At 47.2% G+C, this 17,303-nt stretch overlaps 1 protein-coding gene across 1 annotated transcript in view; it reads left to right on the forward strand.

Annotated features, from left to right (window-relative positions):
• SPMIP7 (sperm microtubule inner protein 7) overlaps positions 1-16,720 on the forward strand; it is a 57,243-nt gene extending 40,523 nt beyond the window's left edge. The window contains exons 6-9 of the mRNA XM_019939909.2: positions 469-510; positions 1,752-1,859; positions 11,662-11,769; positions 16,526-16,720. Coding sequence (XP_019795468.2) covers positions 469-510; positions 1,752-1,859; positions 11,662-11,769; positions 16,526-16,649 — 382 coding nt within the window. The 3' untranslated portion in view covers positions 16,650-16,720. The remainder of the gene's footprint in view (positions 1-468; positions 511-1,751; positions 1,860-11,661; positions 11,770-16,525) is intronic.
• Positions 16,721-17,303: the final 583 nt, after the last annotated feature.

The following is a 17,303-nucleotide window of genomic DNA, read 5'->3' on the forward strand; positions in this document are numbered from 1 at the left end:
AACCCAAGCTCCTCTAAGCGCCCTAAGTAACTGCAATCTTGTGTACGTCACTGAACTCCTTTGGGCCACAGTCGCTTCCTCTCCACCATGGAGAGTTACACTAAATGGTCAGTAAGAGCCAGTCAAATGTGGACCCTCTGTGTGTCTAAGAAAATGAGAGGTCAGCTTTGCCACATATGACATGTCTAACCATTGAGGACAAAAACAGCAAAGAAAAACCCAGGAGAAGAGGCTTTGGAGCTAAATCGTAAGAGTCAACAAGGACTTACGTGTTCTTGGCTGTTTGGAGTGAATTTGTTCTGTGCTTGATTTTCATCACTTAAAAACTACATCTTTAAATCTTTTCTGCTTAAAATTACCAACTTTTGGAAGCCCATTTCTATGGGATATCTCTGAAGACTTTTTACTCTAATCGTGATGTTTATTAATGTCGATAACTCAGTTGCCTATGTTTTCTCTTTTTCTAAGTGTGAGTCCAAGTTCCAGAAGCAAATACATTCCTCTCTATACGTAAGTAATGTTTCTTAATGTTTTAAAAATTACTAGATTTACATCTAAATTGTAGTTGCTTTCAGCTCACTCATGTTTGTAATTCACTTTTTGAAACAGCTTACGCTTTCTAACAGATTTCTAATGTTTTCCTAGCATGCTGCCTGTCAGGAATTTCATCAAAAATGCGTTAAAGATGTTAATAAGAGAAAGAAAGGGGGAGCAGTATCTTCGGTGTTCCCAAATTGGTTATTTTATGAAATAAAATACCTTGGATGCTACTAATATTGGGTGTTGTCAACAAGAAAGACTTTTACACTTGGTGTGGAAGCTCCAATGTGCTCGCCAAAGCTAAGGGCAGGAAATGCGATCTCTTGCTTTTCTATTTAAATTTGGCTCTCCGTGGGTGGCACAGATGTGCGTCACCACCCTTTGGGGTCTTCTCTGCTTTATGTTGGAGAAAAAATCTTGTGCTTTAGTCAGCTTGGGCTGCTGTCACAACATAGCACAGACTGGGTGGCTTGTAGACAACAGACGTTTCTTTCCCACAGTTCTGGAGGCTGGAAGGTAGGGACGGCCAAGGGGTCACAGACTTGTGTCCACGTACGGTTCAGGGGCAAGGAGCTCGTGGTGTCCCTTTTATAAGAACACTAATGACCCAAGTACCTCCCACCTCCTGACACCATCACCTTTGGATGTTAGGGATTCAACGTATGAATTTTGGGGGGACATAAACATTCAGATCACAGTACCTTGGAACAAAGTAAATCCAAGCAAACAGAGGAATCTGGGCCTTTCATCTCTACCCTCCCCCCTCATTACTCCAGCCTCTCCTACCCCACAGTAGAATTGACTCACCTTCCTACCAGTGGCCCCAGAAGCGCCTGCAGGACCCCCTCTCACTGCCGTGGACTAATTGGCCCCGAAGGCACATCGCCAGTTGCCCACAATCCCAGGCACCTGTCCCCACAGGAGGCCCCTCAGCTATGGAGACACCCATCTCTGCCTTGCCCCGGCTGCCTCCAAGCTCCAGGGAGGAGTTGGCTCAGGGCTGCAGAAGCAGCTGCTTCTTTGCTCAAAAACACAAACCAGCTGTTGCTCTCACTCTAAAAAAGAGAAAGTCTCCTTACTTTATTTTTTTTAAGGCAAATTGTTCCATCACCGTGGTTAATTTTTTGCATTTTGATCTATTTTGGCAAGATTTCCTTTGCAAGTTAGGATATGTTCATCTATTTTTTCTATGTTTCTTTTCATCCTAACAGTGGTTGCGTGCATTCTACAAATGCTGATGACGTTGACGACCCCTGTGGAGACATCACATCTCTCGCCAAGCCTCGCAGCTCTGAAATTCTTTATACGAACTCAAGTTGGTGAGTTCCACTTATGATTATTCCCCTCACTTTATTATTCAGGAGGAAACATGGTCATGGGCTTTGCAATGAATGGAGCAATTAAAAAACGGCCCTGGATAAACAACAAGGTCCTACTGTACAGCACAGGGAACTATATTCAATCTCCCAGGATAAACCATAATGGAAAAGAATCAGAAAAAGAATGTATATGTGTATAACTGAGTCACTTTGCTGTACAGCAGAGATTAACACAATATTGTAAATCAACTCGACTTCCATAAAATTAAAAAAAAAAAAAACAGCCTGGTGCTGCTCACTGGCTTAAGAGGAAAGATACCTGAAAGATACCTGAAAGAAAGGTACCTGAAAGGACTGTAGTTTCTCACAAAGGAGGTTATAGTTTTGAGCACTGACTAACCTGGGTGCCTACATATATATGCAATATATCTTTACATGCTATGTTTTATGAATATATTATATATATAATATATACAAAAAGTATGTATATATTCACTTTCACCAGTGGAACTACTGAGCCTCAGAAATTACTTCCCTAGGATTCACAGGATACACTACAGGAAGCTGACATTCTGTGTCTTTTTTTTTTTTTTTAATTTTTACTGGAGTATAATTGATTTGCAATGTTGTTAGTTTCAGGTGTACAGCAAAGTGAATCAGTTATACATACACATATATCCACTCTTTTTTAGATTCTTTTCCCATATAGGTCATGACAGAGTATTGAGTAGAGTTCCCTGTGCTATACATCAGGTTCTTATTAGTTATCTATTTTATACATAGTAGTGTGTATATGTTAATCCCAATCTCCCAATTTATCCCTCCCCCCCTTACCCCCTGGTAACCATAAGTTTGTTTTCTATGTCTGTGGGTCTATTTCTGTTTTGTAAATAAGTTAATTTCTACCCTCTTTTTGGATTCCACATATAAGTGATATCATATGATATGTCTTTGTCTGACTTACTTCACTTAGTATGATGATATCTAGGTCCATCCATGTTGCTGAAAGGGCATTATTTCATTCCTTTTTATGGTTGAGTAATATTCCGTGGTATATACGTACCACATCTTCTTCATTATGCCACTGAGCTGCTATACATCATGGCTGTTGCAGGAGGTATCCTGCAAGCCTATAGTGTGAATCACGACAGTATTTTAAATGTTAGCTGCTTTCTATTTTCTTTAAACATCAGTTGTGTCCATGAGACAAAATAGCTAAATTTCACATTGGCTGTCCTTCAGACCTGTTCTACACCCTATAATAATTTTGAATCTTCCTGTGTTATATATTCTGACTCTAATTCTTTTGACTAGTTGGCCAAACTAAAATATGTTTCAAAACTAAATTTGGTTTTAAAATATATTTCTGTAACTTACTGCATTGAAGAATTAAATGAGTTGATCCATTTCAACCAAAAACAAAAAAGAAAGAAAAAAGAGGAGAGAATACATAAAATATTCCATGTACTGTGACAAAGACTTAGCCCTCACGTAGCTTGCAAACCTGCAGGGCCGGTGAGCTCTGCTCACCAGCAATGATAATATAGAGCAGCGTGGAGTGAGTCTCCTGAGCAGTGAGCTTAGTGCTTTTGATCTCAGTTGTACAGAGAGGTCACTTTCACCCACGAGACTTGAAGGCTGTGATGTTTTAGCTGAGTCCTGAGGAACGGTTCGTTGGTTATGATTCTTCCATAATTTCTGCAAGGAAATTATTGCTATTAAACGTGGCAATTCTAAAAAATTTTCAAGAAAGAATATGAGGATAAACCCAACTGAAAATATCCTACTGGCATAAAATTTTATTTCTCCTTTGAAATGTACATCTGAATTTTGGAATGTTTTATGAAACATTCTTGCTAAAGAATAAAATGTATTCTTCTGGGTCATTCTTCAAGGATAGTAAAGAGCAGTCTGGCAGCATTTTAAAAATTTGATGTAGAACATACCATTTAACTTAAGTAAATTTGGGAGCAGGCCATTCTACCTCATCTTGCTGTTAATTAGTGTTTTTAAGGAAAGGAAATTGAATGGATTATGTAAAAGAATTGGACATTAACTGTACGTCCCCAAATTGGCCACTAGAGGGCCTCCGAGGTTGCAAAGTTTCTTCTTTGGATGAGGTTTCATTTTTTTTAACAGAATCTTAACCTTTTAACACAAAGAAAGGTTTTCCATTTTTATTATGAGGTATTGATACAAAATGTATAGTGTCATATGTAACATATAAAGCAAAATAACAAGGAAATGCCTGTGCATCCCGGGCCTAGCTAAGGACATAGTACTGTATCTTTTAAGCCACCTGTATATTCCTCCCAACCTCATCTCCTTGGTCTCCTTCCCCAACCCAGAAGTCATCACATCAGACTTTGTGCTTATCCTTTGCTTGCTTTGCTTGATAGTTTGGAGACATATACTTGAATCTCTAAACAAAACGTTATGTCCTTTCCACAGTACCACACTGAGCAAAGTACAGAAGAATGCATGCAACATGACATCATTTGCATAAGGTCCAAAACCCAGAAACACGTCAACTTACTTTGTGCCCAGTAGAGTTCCATCCTATTCAAAAGCAAATATGACTCTTCCTTTGTTTCCTCATCTTAAACTTTCTTAAAGGGAAATACGTTTATGAGATCATCTTTAAGGTTCTCATAACCTGTGACAATTAGGACAGGAGCTGTACTTGCCCCGACTCCTTCAGTGGAAGCCGCATTGCAGACAGAGTCAAGGCTACTGCCTCTTGGGTTCAGGTGGTTGGAATCACCAATTTCCCCAAAGGGTAAATGTTTTCAAATTTTCCTCATTCGTTGATTTTGTATTCTGGCCACCATCTCATTTGACATGCCCAATGTATTGGTGGTGATTATACTAATAGTTTTTTTTTTGTTTTTTTGTTTGTTTGTTTTTTTTCTTGCGGTACACGGGCCTCTCACTGTTGTGGCCTCTCCCATTGCGGAGCACAGGCTCCGGATGCGCAGGCTCAGCAGTCATGGCTCACGGGCCCAGCCCCTCCGCGGCATGTGGGATCTTCCCGGACTGGGGCACGAACCCGTGTCCCCTGCATCGGCAGGCAGACTCTCAACCACTGCGCCACCAGGGAAGCCCTATACTAATAGTTTTAAAAATAACTTTTAAAGTTGTAGAACTGAATCTGATCATTATAGAAAAAAGTACAGGAAAAATTAATAACAATAAAAATATAACTAAACTTTTACACAGAAACATAGGCATTGTTAATATTTTGACATATTTCCATCTGTCATCCTGAATCTTGTATCTGTATATTTATATAGCTATGATCATACTACATATATAATTTTTACTACCTTAACATTGCAACATCATCATGGGTACATGTTATTATGAACTCATCATGATTTTTTATTGGTGTAGATGTACTGTCATTGACTAGTTCACTTAGGTTACATATGTAAATTCTTTCCATTTTTTGCTATGATACATAATGCTGTCAAACACTCTTTAAGTGAATCTTCTTCTAATTTGGAGTTATTTACTTAAGGGAGACTCCTTGAAATGGACTATGAGGCCAAAATATATAAACATTTTTAAGCATGTTACAAAATCCTTTCCTGGAAGTATTGTAAAAATTTACAGTGGAGCCAGAGTGTATGTGCAATGTGTAGGCACACACCCCTTCAATGCCGGCCTTAAAGCTCACCAAATAGCATGTTCTTTTCCTTCCAAATGTGTTTATTATAAAAACCATTCAAATATGTTTGTCAAAAGTGGAATACCTCTTTCATTTTCAGGGCCAGTGTTGAAAAGTGATACATGTTTTAGACTTTACCGCCAAACGTGCATGAATGTCTGCCTGTAGGTAGCTGCATGTCGCTGTGTGTGCATGCGAGTGTGGGGCGGTGTTGGGTTGACAGGTGCAATGGACATTTTCCCAGGCTCTATGCAGGGCTTTGAACATCTTTTTTAATGGCTGCGTCATATTCCACTACAAGCTATATCATAGTTTACGTAGGCCAAGTAGTTACTAAAATCTCTCCTTTTGTTAAAAAAATACAGCAGTAAACATCCTCCACATATATCTTTGCACAGTTTTATGCATCCATTTCTATAGAACAAATCCTTAAGAGCAGAATTGTTGCATGAGTTTTCTCATTAAAATTAATAAAATAGTTTCTGATTTGGTAGTGATGGGCCAGTTATTAAAAGATATTTAGTTAAGGAACTCAAGACATTAATTCAGTTTCCACTGAGGTTCCTAACTTCTAACTTGGGCCTAGTTTAGGAGCTAGAATCCATGATATCCATTGGCTTCAACAGTTCTTGAAGCTCAGGCACTGAGTAGAAATTACACACACACACAAAAAAGGTAAAAAGTCCATCCTCACTCATAATCTGTGTCAAGCAAACAAGGTAAGACTAACGTAGGGACCCCCCCATTTTTTTCCCAATCTGTTTTTTCATCCTACTCTTAAATACTAGAGCCATATTCTTTGCAAGAGCTTATTATAAAATGAGATGGAAGAGAAGTTTGTTTTCAGTTAGTAATTATTTTGTGGCCCACATTGTTTGAAAATGCCTAGCATTCAGGAGTCATCAGTGCAAAGAGCCTGACTAGAGAATGATGTGTAACAGCAGATCTGTGCAGACTCGGGATCCAAAAGCATGGAACCTTGCCCTTTCCTAAGGAAAGGGAGAGTGTTTTTCTTTTGCCATGGACCACGTGGGAGCTCACGTATGTGCATCTCAGCTGGTCCAGCCCCTCCCTTTGCCAACGAGGAGGACGCTGGGGCTTGAGCAGGAGAGAGGCACGTCCAGGTGACAGAGCAGAGGCTGCGCCCTCCGACCCCATACCCGGTGCTTTCCAGACACTGTTTGCCGTTTGGTTTCCCAAACCAGCCTGGTGCCTCCACCGCTCTGTCTTCCACTAAATCATAATCTTTTATTTCAGGACTTCACCCAGTTTCGTATTCACTGTGCCTTTACCTCTGTCGTCTCTCTGATGAAGCATTTGCAAATCATGAGTAATTGTCCAAAGTGACCTCCAGGCACCCCTGGGCCAAGGTCTAAGATGGAAGAAGGGGCCGCCCTGCCCCTGTCCCGGGTGCACTGCACCTTTAACAAAATCTGACCACAAGGCAGGTTCAAGACAGGCTATGAATAGCAGTTCCTTACACTAGCCCACACTTCTGCCTTTTCTGAGAACTTTCACATCGACTCTCTCATTTGTTTTTCAAAGCAGTGTGATGAAGCCAGAGGTGCGGGAATAGGTTCTCTCCCCACTTTACAGATGGGGAGGTTGAAGCAGAGTAAATTATGTAAGAGCCCCAGGTACTCATTCCATGAGCGCTCAGTCCCCAGGGCAGCCTCTGGCCAGTGAGCGCTTCCTGGGCGTCAGCCCTGCTCTGATGGGGCTGTCGGCTCCTTTCCGTGTCCCCTCCCGGATGCCAGAGGGGAAGGTTCCCTGAGAACAGAGGGAGAAGCACATCCTCTAGAGCATGGTGACGGTAGGAGTGACACTAATTCCTGAGCAGGTCCTGGGGATCTTACCACATCTTACCACATTCAGGGAGGCACAGCCCAGTGGCCAGCATGACTCTGGTCTTATCTAGATTTCTCACAGAACGGTCAGCAAAACCAGTCCCAGTTCCCAGGCCCTCCTTCCCCTCAGCCTTCCCAGGCCCGCCAGCTTCTCTGGCCACACGTGCACTGGGCCAGCACTTGGCCCAGCTAACCCGGCCCCCCGCCCCCTGCAAGGGAGCTGCACATCCCCCCACCCCTGACTTGGGCAGAGGTGGTTCAGAAAGCTCCCATCCTGTGTCCAGGAGCACAGGGCTGGCGGGGGCAGCCCTGAAGGCCGATGCCAGCCCTGGGGCAGTCTGAGCCCGCGCCTCCCTCTGCGTCCCTCTCACACCCTCTGGCTCTTACTCTGCATCAGCGATCTTTGCCCCACCTGGATTCTGTAAACCTCTAGTCGTGCATTTAACAACTTTACTGCTTAACGTGAAAGCTGTCAGGCGTCAGGCCTGTTTGAGTTCTTCTCGATCTGTACTTGACACAGAATAGCTCTCGCTGAACGAGGACCCAAGTGGCTTGAATGTGCACTACACCCACACCCTGAGTGACGCTGGCCACCCTGACCCAGCACAGCTCTCCCGGCACGGCTGGCAGTCTGGGTGTCAGGGCCTTCTGGGTCGGGTCAGTCCTGCCACCTGCCAGCTCGGTTGTCTCCGGGCACATGACTTAGACTCTTTCTGAGGCCCCAGTGCCTGCATCTATGAAATGGGCATGATACCAGGACCAGCGACCCAGAGTGTTGGGAGATTAAACCAGTCAACTCACGTTAAGTGTCACAAAGGGCGCACACTCAGTGAGGATTCGTCAGGCCTGTGGTACAGAGAGAGAACGTGTGCGCACTGGAATTTTAATCCACGTATGCATGACCTATAGTCTACGTATAACATGGTTTTCTCCATGTTTTCCTTATGTTCTATTTAGCTTTTCATTACACACCATCTGGGCTCCCTCGTTCTAACTGATTTACTGAAGTTCCTTTTATTTCTCAAGTTATTTAATTTCTATTTTATTATGCTTTGCTGAGCAAAACCAATTAGCTGTAAACTTAAGCAACAATTTATTCAAATTTACCCATTAGTGAACCAACTCTAGGCTTATTGTGGGAATTGGGCACCAAAGAAGGTGTCCAAAAGACTATGGAGCAAAGGCAAACATGAAGACTTCACTTATCTTTAAATGGTTTCCTGTTTCTCTCGCTTTCCTTAAATGGGGGAGTGGGTTTGAACGTACAATTGCTCTGGAAATTCTCTTAGAGCCTGTACATTTCCGTGTCTCTAATATCTCTGTTTCTTCCATCTGAAAAATCGTGTCACCCATCAGCCGCAGGTCTGCAGAGTGTCCCCCAGAGACTATTCTCCTCTTGTATAAGGTCAACATGTTGCACTGAAGACGGAAAAAAGTCCCCCTGTGATGTCCCTGCCAAAGGGTTAAATGGAATAGATTTTAGAAGCAGCGTGGGTGAGGACTTTCGTTTTCAAATATGTGACAGTTTATTATGCAACTGAATTCATTTCTCAGGCCTAAGTAGCTTATCTTTAATTCAGTCCACTCGTGCATGGGTGTTATTTTTAGATATGATGTAATATAATATCATTATTATAACGTAATGTATAATACCGTTTAACATCAATAACCTGAATGCCACAAGGCACATATAGTGGGGTGATGTTTTATATCAAGCCCTTCTTGTGATTGACACATCACTTGCTTCCACCTTTGACTTCTTAACTGCTCTGATGGAAGGTTATGACTTCAGAAGCATTTTCATTCTGCAGGTGTTTTAGGGGCAGTGGAAAAAACCTCTCGCGCAGAGGAAGGGGATTTCCTTTGTAACATGCATGGAAGCTTTAATGAATGTTTGGGGAGAGACACAACACATGAATGATTTTGCCCCATTTTTTTGTTACCTCTGTGACATACAGCTGCAATTCTTTAAGAAAATTCCGGGAAAACCTGAAGGGCCCTGCCTAGAATTGGACAGCAGTGGTTTACTCACCCAGGTCCCTGCAACAAGCCTGAAACAGAGACTTCCAAACCTGGTTACCCATGGGAGTTTTCTGGAGAGATTAAAAACCCCAATTCCCAGGTTACACGGCTTGCCAATTAAATCAGAATGTCTGGGGGTAGGAGTAAGGCATCAGTACCTTTTAAAAATCCCCGTGAGTCGTCAGGGCGCAGCAGCGTTTGGAAGCCACTGTCTGTCTTCACCTCTCTCAGGCTGCCTGTCCTGGACGAACTGCATTCCTCGCCTGCCAGGCCCCTATTTCGTACAGTTCTTATTTCTTTAAAATCTTACATGCTCGATTAATTGAGCATCTACTAAGTGCTAAAGACTTGCCAGTTGCTTTCACCTTCACTGAATCCCTTTGACCCCCAGGGCGCTGGGAGGCCACGTGCACCCTCGGGCTGCAGCTGGCCGAGACAAGGGCAGGGCAGGCCTGGCTCCCTGATATTCCTGGCCCCACAAGATCCATCAGCTTGCACTGCTTACCCTGCTGTTGCCCTTGATGTGCTTGCCCTTCACTCTGTCTGCATCGGGGTCCCCTGCTTTATTGCCTGCAAGCCAGCAAGTCGTAGACTGATGCGCTTGGAAGAGACACAGGACTTTACTAGTGCAATTCCTACCTGATACGTCATTTCCCGTAACGTGCTGATGCCAGGGGCACGTCATCAGTGCCCAGAAGGACACCAGAGGACGTGCCTGCCCACAGACACAAGTAGAATCTGGCCTCCCTCCTGCCCATGCCCTTGAGCTTGCTACTGTCGCCCCTCTCGTAGCTGAGGCCCAGATCTGAGCCCCCGGCCCTGAGCCCACCCCGTTCATTGCCCCGCCCTCCACTGTCTGCCCGTCCCTGGCTGTACGCCGCACCCTCCCTGAAGCTCCATATTTTGGAAATTCCTCCTGCGGTCAGTGCTGATTGGAGGTTTCCTTGTCTTATTGGTTGTGTGGAAAGCATGAGACGAAACCAGGAGACCCTCGGAGGAGCCGTCCCTCTGCCTTCCATGGGGGCTCGGTCCTCGCTGCTCTTCGCCTTGCGTCTGGGCCTCCGTCGAGGATAAGGACCCTCGCCAGAGGAATGTCACGCTCCCGAGGAGGGGCCCTGGAGTGGCCGCGGCAAGCTGAGCCCTGGCGCTCTCCTGCCCATGGCAGCAAGAGGACCCTGAGAGCTGAACTTCACAGCGATGGGTGTTATTGGAGGGAACCTTGTGATTTGCAGAGAGCGTGTGCTTGCTCTTTGAAAATAGTCTCAACCTCACGTTTCCTCGCACCTGAGGGTGAGGCTGCATATCTTAAGCGGCTCTGGGACTGGGCCCACCTCTTCCTCAGGAAATAATCCATGGAAAGGGTTTTATACGCTGTAAAAATGGCAAAAACAATACTTATTATTCACACTTCTCTGAATTACCCACTAAAGTATTTCTTTTGGAAGTTTGCTTGCCGTTCTAGAGAGGGATTTTATACCCACACTGAAAAACCCTGCCAGACCTTCTTGTGTTGTTCTTTTACTCTCTCTCTCTCTGGAGGGGAAAAGGACCAGGGAAGCAGAGGAGTAAGTGGAATTGAGTTAAATTTGTGCAATTTCAGGAAATTATATGAAATCAGTACTTTAACGGTGACAAGACATAAATATTATTTAAAAATCACAGTTGTGGGCTTCCCTGGTGGCGCAGTGGTTGAGAGTCCGCCTGCCGATGCAGGGGACACGGGTTCGTGCCCCGGTCCAGGAAGATCCCACATGCTGCGGAGCGGCTGGGCCCGTGAGCCATGGCCGCTGAGCCTGTGCGTCCGGAGCCTGTGCTCCGCAACGGGAGAGGCCACAGCAGTGAGAGGCCCGCGTATCAAAAACAAAAAACAAAAAAACAAAATCACAGTTGTGACTGATATTGGAGTTGGTGTCACAGAGCTCTGTGTGGGACCCAGGTCCACTCTTTGGTAAGGAAAGCCTGTCCTCCTTCATTAGAAAACAGAGCTCAGCTGTGAATCATGTATGTAAAACACATGCAAATTGAAACAGTAGAAAAACATGGACCTGAAGTAAGTTTCTTTAGTCCTAGAGCAGGGCTGTCATCTGCACATCTCTGGCCCCTGCCTGCACGCTTTCCTGTCTGGCAGCCAGATTTCCAGCCCTGACGTGGGACAAAACCTTTAGACTGCGTCCTCCTTTGTGTTTTCATAGTTGGGTGCTGGTGACCGTGACTATTTCACAGATGGTTATTTTCCTTTCCTTTCTTGCCCTCTTTCCTTTAGCTCTGCAAATATTCCAGGATACGCTGGTAAGGTTCATTTCACAGCCACCCATCCAGCAAATTCTCGTCGTCCATCAACGACCCCCTCGCCCGATCCAGGAGTGCACCAGTAAGTACGAGTCCTATTACTCAGTGCGCTCAGATACGCGGTGGGGAGGTGTCCTAATGATGATTAGCCCATTAAAGAGCCATTCAGTACTGAGAGTACATTTACGTTGTTTAAAAAATAGGGTGTCGAGTCCAAAAAGACAGAAGAGTCCATTCCCCACTGTTGCTGCTCAAAGGAGCATATTAAGATGTTTAATGCATCTTAGGTGGATGGCATCTTTGCCTCTTGGGCTCAGCTCTGCATACACATCACCCTTCTGCATGATCCTCAGAACGTGCATGGAACACACTGCACGGGACACGTATTCACTTCTTGTGAATAGCCACCTTACCTTTCACGAAAGACAACATTCGGTTGAAAGCCATATATATTTTTAAACGCTGTTTTGCAAATTGAAAACAGGAGACATCTGATGGGAGTTTAGCGCAGACCCTGTGTGTTGAAGCTGCCAGTGAGAAGCAACGCATTATTGCTCCTTACACCTCAAATCTGAAAGCGTCTTATGGACGTCCTGGCCTTGCAAATAAGATAACACAGCTCTGAAGATGCAAATGCGGGGTCCAGAGGCTGGCCCCGTGCCAGTAAATACGCTCTCGTGGTGGGTCGGTGGGTGTGCATCTGGGAGGGGGACCAATGCAGCCCCCCGCCTCCATTGGTGCCTTTTCTCCTTTTTGGTGGAGAATCCACTCATTCCTGAAACATTCTTTGAGCACCCACCCTGGGCCAGGCACTGCTGAAGGCTCTGTGCTCACCGGTTTGAGCGGGAAAGCTCCAGGCTCTCAGGAACCTACGTTCTGGCGTGAAAGACAGAAGCAAAGAGGCATACAAGTATCTGAAGACATGAATTAAAACGATTTTGGACAGAGACACATGCTATGCAGAAGAAAAGGCAGGGTGACGTCGGAGAGAGAGCCTGGGCAGAGACCCAGGAAGCTGGGCGGTCAGGGGGGCTGGTGGGTGCTGACCTGCAGGCAGAGTCCGAGCTCCTGCCCTGATGGGCTTCCTGATCATCCCGAGAGGCAGGACGTGGCGGGGCCTCGTGGACCTCGGCCCGCAGTTCATACATCAGTTCACTAGTCATACACTCGTGTGCGTGTGGTTCATTCAACAAATGTTGTGTCAACAAATGTTTACAGTGCCAGGAATTCACAAGAGTTAGACCCAGTTTGCAAGGAGCTCCCAGTCTAGCGGTGAGCGAGGGATAAACAGTTACCCTGGAGGATGCCCAGTGTCTTCATAGTGACAGTCACTTAACAGCTGAGGGCTTCTGGGACACTGCCCTGTAAGGACTGACTGGTCTCATCAGCCCTGTGACCCTGTGAGGAAGGTCTCTTGTCTTCCCATTTGACAGGTAAGGAAACTGAGGTTCCAGGCCAGCAGGGCATCTGTGTGGGTGCAGCGAAGACTTCACGAAAGGAGGAGGTGGTCCACGCCGTGATTCTCGGGGCAGTGGGCTTCGTCTCACAGATACTCGAGGGCAGGCCTCTGCCTGCCCCAGGCAGCCCTCATCGCGCAGCCGTGGGGTCTTAGGGAGGCAGCTCTCAGGTCACCGCCGGCCGCGGTGTGAGCTGTGTGTAGAGAGCCGCGTGGTAAGGGCAGTGACCACAAGGTGACGGGGCGCATCGTCAACTGAGCTTAGCTCGGACAGTTTGCCAACTGGCCGGCCTCTCTGGGCCACCCGGTGGGAAACATTTTAAAGAGGGTCATTGGCTTTCTAGGCTGGTGTTTTGCATTCAGTCCATTTTCTCTCAAGACACATTGTCAAACGTCACACAAATTCCAAAGGAAGGGCTGGTAGAAATTTAGACACAGTGTTTTACTTCCTCTGAAGGACCTAAAGAAACAGCGTGAAAATTAAATGCATTCTTATATCTGTCGTTTAGACTTATTGCCCAGAAAAGCCAGGGTAACGCCCTGAGTCTGGGCAATTCACGATCGAGGAGAGAGCAAACTCAAGGATACTTTTTCTGGCAAATGCAGCCGGTTCTCACCCGTCGCCGTTTCTGTCCACAGCCCATCTTCTCACCCCAAATCTCTCAGACCTCGTCCCCGACAGCCTTGTGGTCTGGCGTTTTTCTGCCGCCATGTGAGCTAGCGGTCCAAAGTCCCTAATATATTTCAGAGGAATCTTTATTCCTACGTGGGAAACTAGCCTCCACCGTTACTACTTCTGTTCCTACTGTGGTCACTGTTGCTACCTGAGAAAAGAGGCTGAGTCTTTAGGCCATTTGGGGTAATGGCCACAGCGGCAGATTCAGGCTGGTTGCTGACCCCTGGCAGCCCCGCACTCACCCCGCACATACTGCACACACAGCTGTCACCTGCTGTCCCAGAGTGGGGCCCAAGGACCCGTGGAGCTGTCTTCTCTGGGGTTCTCATTCTCAGGGTGCACACCGGCTCTGGAAACACAGACAGTGTCACCCACTATGTGACACGAAATGACAGACTCGTGTTGGGCTGGGAGCCCAGATCACCCCTGCGTCCCCCCAGACAAGGGCTCCTGACGTGGCAGCGGGGCTTTGCAGTGAGAAGGCACAGGGAGGCGCGTAAATTTTTAACAGAACTCTGCTGACACAGGCCGGCGGCCTGCAGCAGGGCGGCCAGTGGTCTGCACCTGTCCTGGCCCCTGTGATCAGAAAAAGTCAGGTCTTTGAGGTTCTCCGTGGTGAAGTAGTGCCTCTGCTCTTTTGTGACACTACACTTAATGTGTTTTTGTTGTTTTCTCTTCGCTAAAAGCTTCCAGCGGCCATGAGAGTCTGAGTCTCTGTCTGTTGAGTATCACGAGCCCTTAGTGAGCTGACAGCCTCCAGGCGCTCTTTGTTTCTCCCGCTGTTCCTGAGAAGCCGCCTGCCCAGGGCCTGCCCTGGCGGCTTCCCCTCGCGGCTCTCCTTCCATGGAAAGCTGGCTCCACCCCGTGGTGGCAGCAGCCCTCCACCTTCCCCCTCAGAGGGCCGCTCTGCCGCTCCCCAGGCCCCCCGGCTACCTGCTCCGGTGGACCACCACCCCCATGTCCTCCTCCCACTTCAGAATCGCTACTCCCACCACTACTCCTGTTTCCTTTCCTCCCGGAAAGACAACCTCCCACTTGCCTCAAAGGTTCTTCCTTCCCTGTGAGTTCCAGCTCCCCTTCAGCCCTGTTCCCTCGCTGCTGGCTGGCCAGGCCCAGGGCCTCTCTACATCAGACCTTCCCCTCGAGCAGCCAGCCTGCCCTCCCTCGCAGCTCCACGCCCCCCGCCAGCCCTCTCCCTCCTCCAGCTCATGGCTCTCCTCTCGCAGTCACATGAAGAGCTCCCACAGGACAACCGGGGGAAGGACTGAGGGCCCCTCTTCCTGCCCAGGGCAAGAATGGCACACTTGTGGTGGAGTTTGTGGCCGATGGGCCGCAGTGGTGGTTGAGTGGGGTTGAGTGGCTTAGGCCTTGAATGTCAATGCCAAGGGAGGGAGGGCCGTGCGGTCCCCATAACACATGCTGAGGGTGGTGTGCAGGACACCAGCAGTGCCCTAGGATGGGTACTGTTGAGAGGAGATGCAAAGGAGCAGGGAAGGGATTATGGGACAGGGGTTCAAGGCGGGGAGACGGGGTGCAGGAGATGGGTCAGAGGGATTCTGTGAGTCTCCAGGTCTGAAGGTAGGGCGTCCACTCCTGTTTCCATCACAGCTCAGTGTTTCCTGTGCATCCCTCACACCAGAATTCAACCTTCACAGAAGCAGGAGTTCTCATTTCAACAGCATTTTTTCACAACATCAGAAAAAACTATTGTTACTTCATGATAATCGCAGCATAAAAACAGCGTGCTTGAGATTCATCTGCCGTGTCCTCTATAACTTCTGCCCCATATGAGCATCGCGGTGTGTGTGTGATTCAAGTAGCAGCAGATTCATGGGAGAATCGCTACAGGCTGTGTGCAGTTGCTCAAGAGAGATGGCGTGACCCAGGTCCATGCTGAGGTGGACACCTCTGGACACAACAGGTGTTTGGAAAGCGTCATTTACATGCATAGTATTCTACATTTTCACGGTTATTTCCTTTCTTGTAATTCTCAGCAGAAACTTGGTAGGGCATCATTTCCATTGGAGAGACGAGCAGACTAAGGTGTGGGTTGAGAGTATCATGAGGGAGCCACCAGGTTACCCCACCTGCAGGGTGAAGCCAGCGCTCAGCCCCGCACGGGGCCCCTCCAGCCTCTGCCCTTGTCTCCCTCTCCCCCTCCCAGCCCCGCCCGCATGCTCCATGCCCTCCCATCTTCCTGTCTCCCTGAACTCTGACCTTTGCACCAGCTGGCCTTTACTGTGACCCTCCTGATTCCTCCCTGACATAGACAGTGGGTGGATGTCCTTCCCCAACCCAGAAAGGTGACCTTGCCTCTGGGTGCCCTCACACCCTGAGCCCACCCCCACGGAGGCTTTGTGTGGTAGCCCTGGGTTATTCAGCTGCCTCTCTGCAGCCTCACCTCCTTTGTCTGTGTTTTCTGTATTCTTAGCACCTACTGTAATTCTAGGCACAAAGTAGATTTTCAGTCAATGAAACTGATGGCAATAGAATGCATAGAATGCAATCAATGAACTGAATGCAAATAAATGAAATAAAGGAAACAATACACACAAGGACTAACCATTTTCTTTCTGTTCTGTGCTCCTCCTCTCTCTCTCCCTGCCCCCCCACACCCCGACGTGTGTATCATTAGTTGGAGGATAGATGAGGTTATATGCTTTTATTTTATTTTATGTGTCTTTTTTCCCCTCCATTCTCTTACAGCATCTTACGGAGAGAAACGGCAGTTGACCTCTTCCGTCACCAGGGGCCACTATCTAGAATGGTCACAACTGTGAAACCCTACAACCCCTTCAATAAGAAGGAAAAGGAAACTGTAGGCTACTGAAAGGGACCTGCCCTGAGTGACACCTGAGCCTTGGGGAGGCGCCATGCACAGTACAATGGGGAAATAAAAGAAATCAGATAAAGCACGTTCCCAGTGTGTCTGTACAAGTTGGACAAGGTTTGGTGGTGCCACCGTTCCAGGATGGCAGCCAAGGTCTTCTGGAAGCCCCCAGCCGCAGAGGTGTTATTTTAGAATATTCCTCTTTAGAGTGGGAACGCCAGGCTACCTAGAGGTCTGGGGTTCATGTGGGGAATTCTAACTGTGGAGCCTAGATCCCAGATTCTATGATCACAGATTATCCAGTCCAAGGCCCGTATGCTGTCGATGAGAAAACTGAATATGAAGAGAAAAAGGGGCATTCTTTTCACACAGAGTGTATCGCATGGGGACAGCGCCTGTGATACAGAAGACAGAAGCCGGCCTTCGCCTGGCTCTAGTGTTTCTCTTCCTGAGAGACAAGAGCACCCCAGCCTCCATGAGGGTCTGAGGCAGGAATGCCCACACATAACCACATTAGGGTCAGCGTGTGGCCTGGCTGGGCCGTGACCAAGTGGAGCTCCAGCTCCAGAACCTCTCAGGCATGGATGTGGGCTGTGTGGGATCCCTCCATCCTCCCACACGTGGTTATATTTGTATCCACACGTCTGTAGATCC

The sequence above is a fragment of the Tursiops truncatus genome, chromosome 9 (assembly GCF_011762595.2).
Source record: "Tursiops truncatus isolate mTurTru1 chromosome 9, mTurTru1.mat.Y, whole genome shotgun sequence".
NCBI lineage: Eukaryota > Metazoa > Chordata > Mammalia > Artiodactyla > Delphinidae > Tursiops > Tursiops truncatus.